General features: G+C 43.4%; 1 protein-coding gene across 1 annotated transcript in view; it reads right to left on the bottom strand.

Annotated features, from left to right (window-relative positions):
* The window catches only part of LOC115776624 (polymeric immunoglobulin receptor-like), a 100,743-nt gene that overhangs the window by 83,902 nt on the left and 3,443 nt on the right, over nucleotides 1-13,398 (bottom strand). The window contains exon 4 of the mRNA XM_030724350.1: nucleotides 12,349-12,693. Coding sequence (XP_030580210.1) covers nucleotides 12,349-12,693 — 345 coding nt within the window. The remainder of the gene's footprint in view (nucleotides 1-12,348; nucleotides 12,694-13,398) is intronic.

Genomic DNA, 13,398 nt, shown 5'->3' with positions numbered 1-13,398 from the left:
CTTTTCTTATTTGTGATGGAAGTGTCATGGTACCAGCGTTTCATAACAAACTATAGTCAGCTAGCTTCAACCCTCACTCTCCTAACATAATCCAAGCTCCCTTTTGCATGGTCTCCTGATTCTGCCACTGTCTGCGTTGAGCTGACACGGAGGTTTACCTCTGCTCCCACCCTGGTCCAACCAAACCCAGAGTCTCAGTTACTTGTAGAAGTGGATGCCTCCTCCTCCAGGTTGGGGACAGTCCTTTCACAGCGCACAGGCCCTAAAAATAAACTGCAACTATGTGCCTTCTTTTCTCGTCAGCTTTCTGCCTCCGAACAGAATTCTGATTTGGGGGATCAGGAATTGCTTGCCATAAAGATGGCATTGGAAGAATGGAGGCATTGGCTAGAGGGAGCCAAACACCCATCATAGTCTGGACAAACCACAGGAATCTATCATACCTTCAATCTGCTAAATGTTTAAATGCTCGTCAGGCCTAATGGTCATTGTTCTTCTCTCCTTTCAATTTCTGCATTACTTATTGCCCAGGCTCCAAGAACCAGAAACCTGATACTTTATCTCATCAATTTGCCCTGAAGATGAGACCACAGATGTCAGAATTATTCTACCTGCCACATGCACTTTTGACTCCCATATCTGGGATTTTGAGGAGGAGCTCTAGAGAGCCCTTTCACCCGAACCCAATCCCAGAAACAGGCCGCCAAACTGAAGCTATGTTTATACCTTCACCCGATCCAAGCTGCTACAGTCGGCACATGCCACCCAATTTACCTGCCATCTGGGAGTGAGTAGGACCACCGCCTTTCTCAAACATGACTTCTGGTGGCTCACTCTAGACAGGGTGTAAGAGAGTATATTGCTGCCTGTCCCATTTGTGCCCATAACAAGAGCCAGTCCCAACCTCCTTCTGGTTATCTGCAACTGCTCTTCATACTCCATAGGCCCTGATCACACATTGTGCTTGATTTCATAACCAGTCTCCCTCCTTCTAACAGGAAGTCTGTTATACTCACCGTTGTGGATAGGTTCTCCAAATCTGCTCACTTTTTGGCCTTGGAGAAGCTACCCACGCCAACTGAGACAGCAACCCTCATGTTGGAAGATGGTTTCAGGTTCGATGGACTCCCAATGGAAACAGTGTCAGATTGGGGACCTCAGTTTGTGTCACAAATGTGGAGAGCCTTCTATACAGCCCTGACAGCAAAGGTTTGTTTGAGCTCTTGGTTACACCCTCAGACCAACGGCCAAGCCGAAAGGCTGAACCAAGAACTGGAAGCTGCTCTTCATTGTGTGGCCTCTCAAAACCCTTCTAGCTGGAGCTCACAGCTCCCGTGGATGGAGTATGCTCATAATGCCCTAACCTCTTCTTCTACAGGTCTCTCACCATTTGAAGTGTCTTTGGGTTATCAACCTCCAATATTCTCGGCCTCAGAGAAGGATCTAGCACAGGGGTCGGGAACCTTTTTGGCTGAGAGAGCCATAAACGCTACATATTTTAAAAATGTAATTCCATGAGAGCCATACAATATGTTTAACACTAAATACAAGTAAATGTGTGCATTTTATGTAAGACCAACACTTTTAAAGTACAATAAGTCTGAATTGCATTTAGTAACGTTATGCTGTTGCTAACCAATGATAAATAAAGTACTTCTTACCATTAATGCGACTTCTGGTGCTGCATGGTTTTGCTGATGGCTTTGTAGTCTGGTTGATACGTGGTGAGGTTAAGCTTCATGCAGGAGTTGAGACTTCCATCCGTTAAACGTGATCGTAGGTTGGTCTTAATGTTCTTTAGATGTGAGAAAGACTGCTCACATGCATACGTAGAGCCAAACATTGTTAGTACAGCAATACTCACACGCTGCAGTGTGTGGTATGTGACGGGAAGTGCTTTCCAAGTTTTGACAATCAGCTGGTCTGCGGGTTGAAGTTTTTTCATTTCTCCCCACTTGTGTTTGCTCGCCAACTCTGCTTGCTGTCGTGCAAGTCTTTCCAAATCTTCATTTAGTGACTTGAATTTATTCACCCACATGTCTGAGGCCTTCAGGTCAGCAACTTGTAGCTCAAAATCTCTGACGGAGACACCGGGGATGTAACTCAGGTCGGCGCTGTCCACTGCACACTCGTGTGGATGGGTGATGAACTTGAAGAGACGAGAGCGCTCACGAAATTCTCCAAAGCGCGCTTTGAATGACTGCAGGAGATTAGATGTGAAGCCCGCTAGCTGCTGGAGATCAAGATGTTGAGCAGGGTCACTTGCTGTGCATGCATCTTTAAACTCTCCCAGTTTTTCAAAGTATAGTAAACGACCTGTTTCAATGTCGGCGATGAAGTTCCAGCTTGTTTTCAAATGCAAACACTGCTTGTTGAAGTGATAAGACTGTATTTCCAATGCCTTGCATTTTCACATTGAGCTGGTTCAGATGTTCAGTCATGTCCACGAGATAGTAGAACTTCAGGAGCCACTCAGTGTTAGCTAACTCAGGATGCTCGATGTTTTTCATTTCAAGAAAAGTCCGGATTTCGCTCAGACAAGCCGCAAAACGGCTGAGCACCTTCCCTCTTGACAACCAACGCACATTGCTGTGCAGAAGCAGACCAGGACAATTATTCCCAACTTCATCCAGCAGTGTTTTAAACTGGCGATCATTTAAAGCTCGGGCAATAATAAAGTTGACCACTCGAATGACCAGCGACATCACCTCACCAAGCTGCTCACCGCACATCTGAGCACAAAGCACCTCCTGATGTAGGATGCAGTGAAAACTTAGGATGGGTCTCTTTTCATGTTCACGAAGAAGCGCTACGAATCCTCTGTTTTTCCCCACCATGCACGGAGCACCATCAGTACACACCGAAATAAGTTTATCCATCGGCAGATTTTTTCCTTTAGCGAACTCAGTGAAAGACTTGAATAAATCCTCCCCTCTTGTTGTCCCTTTCATAGGCAAAACAGCAAGACTTTCCTCATGTAGTGTGTCACCGACAGCATACCTTGCAATCACGCTGAATTGGGATAAATGGCTTACATCTGTTGACTCATCCAAAGCGAGAGAAAAGAATACTGCTGCATTTATGTCCTTCACTTGTGTTTCCTCAATTTGATTTGCCATCATGATGGTACGATCGTGAACAGTTCTTGCCGACAGAGGCATGTCTTTTATTCGTTTCATTATCTTGTCTTTATCCGAAAAGTCGTCAAAAAGTTCACTGGCGACATCAAGCATGAATGTTTTGGCATACTCACCATCTGTGAATGGCTTTCCGTTTCTCACAATTGCTAAAGCACCAGCAAAGCTAGCCGAATTCCAGTCACCTCGTTGGGTCCAAACACGAAGTTGCTGCTGACTAGCTTGCACTTTGCACAGTAGCTCTTGACATGCTTTCTTCCTGCTGTCCCCCGCTGGGTATTTCGATGCAAATGTAGTATGGCGTGTGTCGAAGTGCCGCTTTATATTTGACCGTTTCATCGATGCAATTTTATCACTGCATATTAGACACACTGCAGAACCTGCTCTCTCCACAAAGGCGAATTCATCTGTCCATTCCTGCTGAAAAGTACGATACTCCTCATCTTTTTTTCTTTTAGCCATCTTCTTCGTAAAAGGTTTCCTCAATTAGTTAGCTGACTACTTGATTAAAAGGAGGGAAGTTTACTCCCTGACCTCACAACGACCCGCGTACGTTAGGCATTATCCAATAAAAATTTGGTGTGGTCCCGGAGGACAGTTGTGATTGGCTCCAGCCACCCGCAACCATGAACATGAGCGGTAGGAAATGAATGGATTGAAATACTTGAAAATGTTATATATTTTTTAACGTTATTATTTTTTTTTTTATTAAAGATTTGTCTGCGAGCCAGATGCAGCCATCAAAAGAGCCACATCTGGCTCGCGAGCCATAGGTTCCCGACCCCTGATCTAGCAATACCTTTGGTTCAACACCACCTTCAAAGGAGTCACCAAATCTGGGAGCAAACCAGGGCAGCCCTGTTGCGAACAACGGAGCGTAATCATCACCTGGCAGATCGCAGGAGAACGCCAGCCCCTGATTACAGCCCAGGTCAGAAAGTTTGGCTATCGTCTAGAGACGTTCCTTTGACATCTGTTGCTAAGAAACTGCCTCCCTGATTTATTGGGCCGTGTGAAACTGACTCTGTTCTTGGTCCCTCTGCTGCTGTCTGTCTTAAGTTGCCTGGCTCTTTGAGCGTCCATCCCACTTTCCATGTTTCCCAGATCAACCTCCGTCTTTTCAGACCACTGTATCAGTGTGCTAACACCCTGCTCTTCACTCAATAACAATTCACATATTTATGCTTCTGATCGTCCCTCACATGCTCCATAATGTCCTCATGAACCATCATATCATCCAAGTCAGCAACAGTCTACATGAAGCTAAATTTGATTCTACCTTCATATTAAACTCAGTCTGAGACATTTGACAAGGTAAAAGGTCAGAAATGTTCACACAAACTAAACTATGATCATAACTTACACATTTGCTATTTCTTACATACTCTCACTCCTGCTTTCCATAAATGTTCCCACTTTGTAAAACTGCACCAAAGTCCTCTTAGAAACACATTCAACAACTCAGCAACCTTCTTTGTACCAGCCCACTGAACACACACAATACGACCTTTGCTTTGTCTGATTCCCTGTTGATGATGGTCTAATGTTCGATACATGACGTGAGTGATGATGTCATCATCTCCAGATTCATCTTGATCTGCTGAAATGATCAAAAATGATCAATAACAGAAATTAAATATCTAAACAGAGATTAGATTTAAGAAACTCAAAGATGAAAGATCAGGAAGTCTGAGTCTCACCTTCAGGTTTCCTGTGAACATATCGTCTCTCCAGCAGAACCAGTAACACCAGTAGAACCACAACACAGACTGATTCAACAGAGGAGATCACAGAGAGAACAGCAAGAGCCCTGAATGTAGGTGGAGGTGTGGATGTAGGTGGAGGTGTGGTGGTGTGTCTCTCTAAAATAAAGCAAACACAGTCATTAAGTTCTGGTCACATTGTGAATGTTGAAACCTGCAGAAACACAGACAGGTGAGTGTGTCACCTGTGACAGTGATCCAGCTGGATGGAGACTCTCCATGACCGCTGATGTCACACTTGTAGAGGCCTTCATCAGACCTGGAAACATGCTGGATGGTCATGTGACCTGTAGGCTGCTTCCTGATGAGGGAGCCATCTTTATAGAAAGCAGCTGTGAGGTTGGAGGGAGTGGTCTTTGTTTGACAGAGCAGAGTGACGTCATCTCCCTCCATCACAGGGAGGACAGGACTCTGCAGGATCACTGATCCACCTCAACACAGAGACAAACTACAGCATTTCATCCATTTACACACAGCTTCATCAACACTAACTCCACACACTCAGCTTACCAGAGACTGTGAGATTAACCATGTTACTGATGCACCCTCTCTGGACTCACACCAGTAAACTCCACTGTCCAATGGGAAGACAATAATGGTACAGGAAGAATTAGCTGGTTTTCCCCACCCATCTCCACACTGAGTCCTCTGTCGTTTGCTTGTGTTCCTCCTCAGAGTCCATCCAGCAGAGCTGTCGTCCTCCTCACAGCTCAGAGACACAGAGTCATATTCAAAGAGCTGAGATCTGCTGGGACTCACAGTCAGACGAGCTGTGAGGGTTACAATGAAACATGAAGCCAAACAGGTCATATTAGTGAGCATTTATCAGGTTGAAGCTGTGACAGAAGAAGGTTACTGACCTTGGTTTGTTGTGCAGCTCAGCAGTGAGATCAGAACTAAAGAGAAATGACACTCAGGTTGGTTTGAGGTGAACACAAAGAACAACTCCACACAAACAGCTGACAGACTTACAAACTCCTCATTTTCATCCATGTATCTGGTGAGGATCTTGCACAAACAGTTTAGACTGTCTACAATCTAAAAAGCAACTAAGCCGATGATTATGATTATGTGCACCACACTATGACTATATAGAGAATATAAACTAGCCTTCAGTGTCACAGTAAAGTCATGTGTCCTCTGTGCAGCTGTGTTCATGTAATCAGTGAATGATTTGAGCTTTTCACTGCCTGCTGTGTTTCCTGGACTCCTGAGCAAAGATAAAGAGTCAGTTCAGACCTGCAGTTGGTCCTCATGGTGTTTGAACTTGAATTCAGCCTGATTAGTTTTTCATGTCTTCTCCTCCATCATCAGTTATCAGGAGAGCAGACAGTCAAAGGTCAATAATTCAAACAAACACAGAGATTCTACTTACAGAGCAGACACAGCACAGATGTTTCCTTCATCGTCCTTCTCACTCATTTGAGCTTTTTTTCATTTCTCTCACTGACACCAAGTAAAGCCCCGCCCTCTTCCTCTGAGTGAGTGAGGGTGGGTTTTTTTCTTCTCTTTGTGTGAACACAGTGGCGGTTAATTTTTTTTTTTCTTTTCATGAAACAGAGACAGTCAGCTCACCAAGATCCACTCTGCCCCCAGATGTTCATCATTTCACATTATGAAAAGAAGAATCAGATAAATCATCCTCTGGTGTCAGTGAGCTGTAGTTTGGTTCCTGATCAAATCCGTTTCCATGTAGTGGACGTCCCCCTCAGTGAGAGAGGCAGATATGAGCTGAAACACAGGAATCAAACCAGGGACGCTGCTGTTATGGAGCTGAACTGGAACCATTCACACACTGAGGCCCTCTGAACACATTTTAATGACAGCTGTGCAGAGACACACTGATGACTGACTGGAACACTATGATTCACATTTTAGATTAACACCATCCTCCCGCAGGCTTTAGATATGGACACTAAAGGGAGCTGCTGGACTGTAAATCCATCCATGGTGACTCTGAGTCCACCTGGACACAGACTGACAGCTCTGCACACTCACGTCCACCCTGAGGGTAAAATGAGTCTGAAGTCACAGCGCTAATTCTTAGCCAACTAACATGAATCAATGCTCACATGTTTTTGAGCACTGTTATCAGCTACATCATTAGAATTATTTTGCATATTAGATCTGCTGCATCTTCCAACTCATTTTTTCCAGATTGGGTCACATTTAGCTCCAGGGAGACAGGAAATGGGGGAAAGATACGCGGGCAGGTTGGCAACAGGCCGGGACTCGAGCCAGCGCCACCCACACAGCAGCGCGGTATATGTATGTGGTCGCCGGCTTCACCTCGTTTGGCATCTTTGGCTCAAGTCTAACGTTAACACGATGAGAGGACAGGAAATATTTTATTTATTATTCTGAAGCAGTTAAAGACCTCAGTGTTAAACCAGCAATAAGATGATTGTTGCTGTTTTCATGTGATCATCATAATAACCTACTCATTTCTTCACTGTTCAATCATCATTGTTTGCTCTGCTCCACAGTTTGTGTCTCACCTTAAATGAACATAAAATGTAATTTTTTGTCTTTTAAATCCTTAAATTGTCCAGTTACACAGCAGCTGGTGTTTGTTAAAATAAAGAAAATATTCAGTTTAATAGTGAAATGTGTTTATTTGAAAGTTTCCTATAAGTTTCAGATGGTTAAAAGGGAATGATTTCTGCCAGAATGAACTAAAACCTCTCTGAGCCTGAAGCAAACAGTCTGACAGGTGAGGAACACAATGAGCTGATCAATGATCTGATCAATGAACTGATCAATGAACTGATCTTCATGAGAGCTCAGAACGAGTTTAGACTTTTTTCAGTACACACCACCATCTGTCAGTCCAGTAATTAAAATATCTTCTGCAATAATAAAGTTATTTAGTATTAGTGAAATTATTAAATACATGATGAAAATGAGTCTGGTGTAGAGCTGTGCTTTCAGCTGTTAGCTCGATCAACTTCATGATAAATCTGTATCAACTCATTCAACAGGTCAGGAAACAGCTGTTATTAGATTAAACTATTTTTTTTCTTTCCTGCTCTCGGTAGAGACAGATGCATTTTTCTCTTCGGGAGTGTCTGTTCTGCGTGGAGGAGTAGAACCAAATTCAGATGATTGGATTTCTGAGAGGTAACCAGAAAATTGTAAGTCTGTCAGCAAATAGTTATGACGGCCTGAACCAAAACAATTGCACTATTTGGAATTTGGCTCCCAGACGGCCTTGGATGCTGTCTGTCTAAATCATCTCCTGCCCCCCCGCCCCGTGTTGTGACCTGTATGAACTGGTGTCCTGGCAACCAAGGCTGACTGTACCATCTTATCATGAACATTATCATGAACTGCTGGTCTGTGTGTGTGTGTGTGTGTGTTCTAGCTAGCGCTGGTCTGAGTGGCCCTTTAGTCAGGCTGAGGATTTCACCTTCACTTTCGGAGCTCTGCTGTCTCTGTATTTAGCAAACAGGAGCCCCGCGGACTCCACACCGGCTAGATCGCTGCTTTTATCGCTGCTTGAGCCTTTATTATTTCACTGCAATTTACAATCTACCACAGCAGGGAAAGTTCACAATGTGCATGTTTGAGGTCCCTAAGGTCATGCGCACACTTGATTTAACAGCTACAGAAATCGAAATGACAGCCAGCATGAATGAAGAGAAGTAAGAAGAAAAACGAAGATCAAATGAAAATTTCAGGCATGATTTAACAGGAGTGGATCATCGCTGACAAGTTTTTTCCACGCCTCCATAGCCTGTGTGGTTTTACTCGCTGTGCAGAGAATGTGCTATTTTTTTCCTTACTTCAGCTGTAGCCACCAGAACGATCACTATAACCACAATCTGGTGGTAATCACACTATTGTGGTTTGTGCCATTGTTTGGTGCCGTTTCCTTCACTTTCTATGAAGTGACAGATTTCCTCAGGCAGCTCATCGCACCTGGGTCACTGTAAAAAGTGCTGACTGATGTTTTATCCGCTGATCACTGATCAATCGGCAATACGGAAAACGGGTGCACAGTTCTTGGCCTGCCGGCAGCTGTTGCAGTGAGTGGGATTTGTAGTATAAGTGGTGGGAGCACATTTACCCACTGGCTATTAATAATAGCTGTATGAAATCATCTTGCTGGCCATATAAAATTAGATCGTGGGCCGGAAGTAGCCCACAGGCCTTGAGTCTGACACGTGACATAGAGAAAAACTGCAGAACTGAAGTTAAAATGTGCAGATGAAATTTCTGGCTAGAACCCTAGTGTGTGTATGCACGTGGGTTGGGTTGGGGGGGCGCCTAAAAATGTGTCCGCATACACCTCAGAAAGTATATAGCTGCGCCCCTGCTGCTCGTCTCCAATGGCAGCTCCTCCCCTACCCACCCTAGTGCTCTCCAGGCTTTAAATGTGCTGCTGCTTTGCTGAGGTGTTTTTTGGAACCTATAAGGTGTTCATAATGAACACAGTACCAGATGATTTTTTTGAACCTACCTATCCCAGTGTATCTCTTCCTGTTTTCCTGCTAAAGGTAGTGCTGGTAAAACGGCTGCATGACCTCAGACACCTGTCTCCCCTGTTTGTTTCTGTGTTTGTATTTCTTGGATGGTGTTCTGTTAACTGTAATTTCCCCATTGTGGGACTAATAAAGGTAATAAAGGTAAAGGTAAGCTCTTTAGGAAGATTACATCAGAGAAATTAAAGAAGCTACAAAAACAAATAATATAAAGAACATTTATTATTGTGTAAAAGTAGTAAAAAACAGTTAGCATGTGACATGGAGTTGATGTTTGAAGTAACAGCCTGAAAAGTCTGCTTCATGGAAGGAAACATTCAGTTTTACAGAAACATCTGGAACATCTGGAGCTGCATGGAGCCAATGTCTCTTCTTTGTTTCATGACACTGATATGAAAGATGAAACAAACACTGATGCTGATACAGTAACACAAAGAACACTGAACTCATGTACTCACAGTAAACAAATGATAAAGTAATCTGACATCAGCGGCAAAGACGTGAATATGACTAAAGACTGTGTGAAGAAACACTGATTTTAAAAAAATAGTGTTTCATTATTTGTAAACTTCTTAGAAACAGGAACTCCTGAATGTTTCATATAAACATGGCACAAATGTAAAAATATACTTTAAAGAAACTGAGAAACTAACATGCAGCTAAAAGAATACACTCACTGATCCTGATACTGTCTCCACTGAATTCATGACTGATGCCGAGCAGTTGTTGAAAAAAAACACTGAACATGAAGATGTGTCTGATGCCTGCTGGATGATCAGGACCATCAGTTTGGCCTCTGATGATCCTGATCATCTCAGTGGTTTATGTACATCGGCCTTGTTGGTGGTAAAAACTAAAAAATGTTATTGCATATTAAAGCACCTGGACAGCAGTGATGTGCAGTCAGAGGAGGCAGCGCCTCCCCTGCCATCATGACACGTAAAATACTAACAATGATCAGAAAAAATACATTCGACCATTTGACTGTTCTATAAAGCTGTTTTCTGAATTATTTCAACATTTTAATGGTCAAAATCTCAGAATTTATGCATCGCCTGTTCAAACACATGAAGAAATGCATGGCGAGGCAGTGCAGTACTGCGGCTCACCTCTGGTGGCGCTGTGTCACACACAATAAATGAATCAGGCGGCTGGAGCATGACAATTGCTGTTTCTCGTTAATTATTTGAAGAAAAAAAAATATAAATGAGCTGTTGGTGTTGCTGCTGGAGGATGAGCAGCTGTGGAGGATCTGCCTGGCTGCTTTTTAAAAAGGTTCAGCAGCAGTGAGTAACAGTCCAGCAGCAGTGGGAAGGAGGCCCTGTATCTGCTTCTTGTGCTGCAGCACTCTGACCTGCACGTTGGCTCCACCTGTCGTCGTATATGCAGATCATAACGCTCTTGTTTCTTGGCCTGAATTCAAAACTCCACCCAGAGGCTCTGTTTCTTCCTGTTCCTGATCAAACGTCTCTGCAGGTCTCCTTCTGATTGGTCAAATCCATGTGCTGTCCTGTGGGCGTGACAGCTGCTGATTGGTCCAATCTGACCATTTCAGCAGCCCTGGTTCCAGCAGCATCCTCCTGTCCTCAGCCTCCAAACTGCTGATAGTTTGTGGAGTTCTTGTAGAAAATTTTAGTTTCACTTTGCCTTGTGCCTGTTAGCTGGATTATATGCAGCAGTCTAAATGGCTTAGCTCATTCACTCTGAGTGTGTATAATTTTTTTTATATGAGATAGATAGATAGATAGATAGATAGATAGATAGATAGATAGATAGATAGATAGATAGATAGATAGATAGATAGATAGATAGATAGATAAAAAAAATTAATCTACTTAATTAGGAGCTTTGTAATTAATCAAAATTAATCGCATTTTAATCACATTTCAATATTTAACATGAGAAACATGAATTTAAATTTGGTTGATGAATGAATCAATATACATAGGCTTAAACCAGTCTACTACACAGACCAATGAAGGGTGGAAGTGCTCCTGTGATAAGCAAACTCCTGAAATTAAAGTTAAGCATCATAACTGGATAGTTTTATTCTACATTAATGTCTCACTTGTTATAGTTAGAAATTAATCGTTAGCTCAGCTGTATTCCTTGATGCTGAAATGTGTTATGCTTGTTTTAACAGCTTATTTTGAATAAAAGACTTAAAATTAAACCACAAAAAGGAGAAAAAGTTCGTTCTCTGTTTAACCAGCTGCTTTTACACAGCTGGGCTTCACACTCACGTTGCTAGGTGACATGAGCTACGCTGAGGTGAGGGAAGGTGACGCTGATATGAAGGCTAGCTGCTCACTTCCGGCCTCTCCGGTCTACGTGGGCCGGGTCCTTCGAACGATGCGGCCCCTGAATTTGGACATCGTGCGTTGATTTAATCTGTATGCCGGGAACTCGTGCACTGAGAAATGTTCCACGGTGCAAAGTGCGATTAAAATGCGTTAACATTTTTAATTTGTTATTTTCTCTGTAATTAATTAATCGAAATTAACGCGGACTCTTGATTTTTATGTTATGCTCTTTATCCTTAGACAGAAGTGTAAACGTCAGTATTTGTCCTGAAGAGCAGCAGGACACTCACAGTTCATCTGTTTGGTTTTTGATTTTGGATATATTTCCTGTAGATCAGAATACCACCAGAAACAACAGCAACAAAAAGCACAGCAGCAACTCCCAGACCACAGATCAGTTTAACAGGTGCTCCTCTGGATGGACCTGCAGGTAGAAACAGGTGTGAGGTGTCAGCTGTCAGGTAGGTGATGAGTGAAGAACAGAACAGAATCCATTTCCTCTTCAAACTGCTGTCAGACATTATCTACTGCACTCTGATCACATCACTCAGACCAGCTGCTTTCTACAAAGTCTCATCAACAACATCTTTAGAAACAAACATCAACAACCAGGAAGCAGCTTCACCTCTGATCACAGACACACTGAACTCTGCTCACTCACCTGGAGGAGGAGCAACAACTCTCAGGGTGATGTTTATGATTAATTTCAGTGTGCGTGTTTCTTCTGTGAAGACCCGACATTCATATGTTCCAGCGTCATTAATCGTCACGTTCTTCAGGATCACAGACACGTCTCCATCCTTCATCTGTCTGTCCCGCAGCTCCACCCGGTTCTTAAAGGATGGATCTTGATCATCTGGAACAAACAGACCATCCTGATACAAAAGCACATACTGGTTCCCCCGGTCAGCTCTGCTCCACTTTACCACTCTGATTGTGCTGGTTGTTGGAACCAGACACGCCAGAGTGACGTTCTGTCCAGACTCAGCTGTGATGAATTTCTGCTCTGAGAAAGGAAACAACACAGAGCAGAGAGGTTAAAGGTCAAAGTCAGAATGAAGATCAGAGATCCTTTGGCTCCCACACAGAAACAACTGCTGAGTGGACTGCACTCTAGTGTGATATCAATCATTGACTTTAAATGTGTTATAATCTTGTGTTTGAGACATTGTTGGTGTTCAGTGTGTCAGTGTTTGATCTGATCGCTGTCAGGACACCAGAGACTGATTTTGAGAAGGTAAAGAAAAAGAAAAATAGTGCACATCTGTTGTGTTGACAACACACACAGTGCAGAGCACAGCTTCACCTGCAGCTCTCTGATAGGCTGAGGCCGAGAGCAAAGTGGGCTCTCCTGCAGCGGGGAGGAGAGAGAGAGACCCCAACCATTGTTGCCAAGTCCGCTTATTATAAGCGACTTTGGGCTTGTTTGCAAATCTCGTGAGTCGCGGTTTTTTGGGCTTGTTTTTGAAGGTCAAGTTGCTTATTTGGGCTTGACTTTCTTTCCAAGTTAAACTCCTTGAATATCTCTCGGCACCCTATAATAAAGCAAAAGACAAGTGATACCTAGTTTGTCCCTTCCAAGCCCCCGTTTCCTGTTTATCGTTCCCGCCCAAGTTGACCGGGCGCACACCCAAACAAACACTCATAACAGCCCAGAGTGAGGAGGCAGCGCAAGAATGAGCTCTAGTAAGCGGAAAATATAGAAAAAAAA

This window comes from Archocentrus centrarchus, unplaced genomic scaffold, assembly GCF_007364275.1.
Source record: "Archocentrus centrarchus isolate MPI-CPG fArcCen1 unplaced genomic scaffold, fArcCen1 scaffold_35_ctg1, whole genome shotgun sequence".
NCBI lineage: Eukaryota > Metazoa > Chordata > Actinopteri > Cichliformes > Cichlidae > Archocentrus > Archocentrus centrarchus.
The sequence above is the reverse complement of the archived record's forward strand: the minus strand, read 5'-3'. Positions and strand labels throughout refer to the sequence as shown.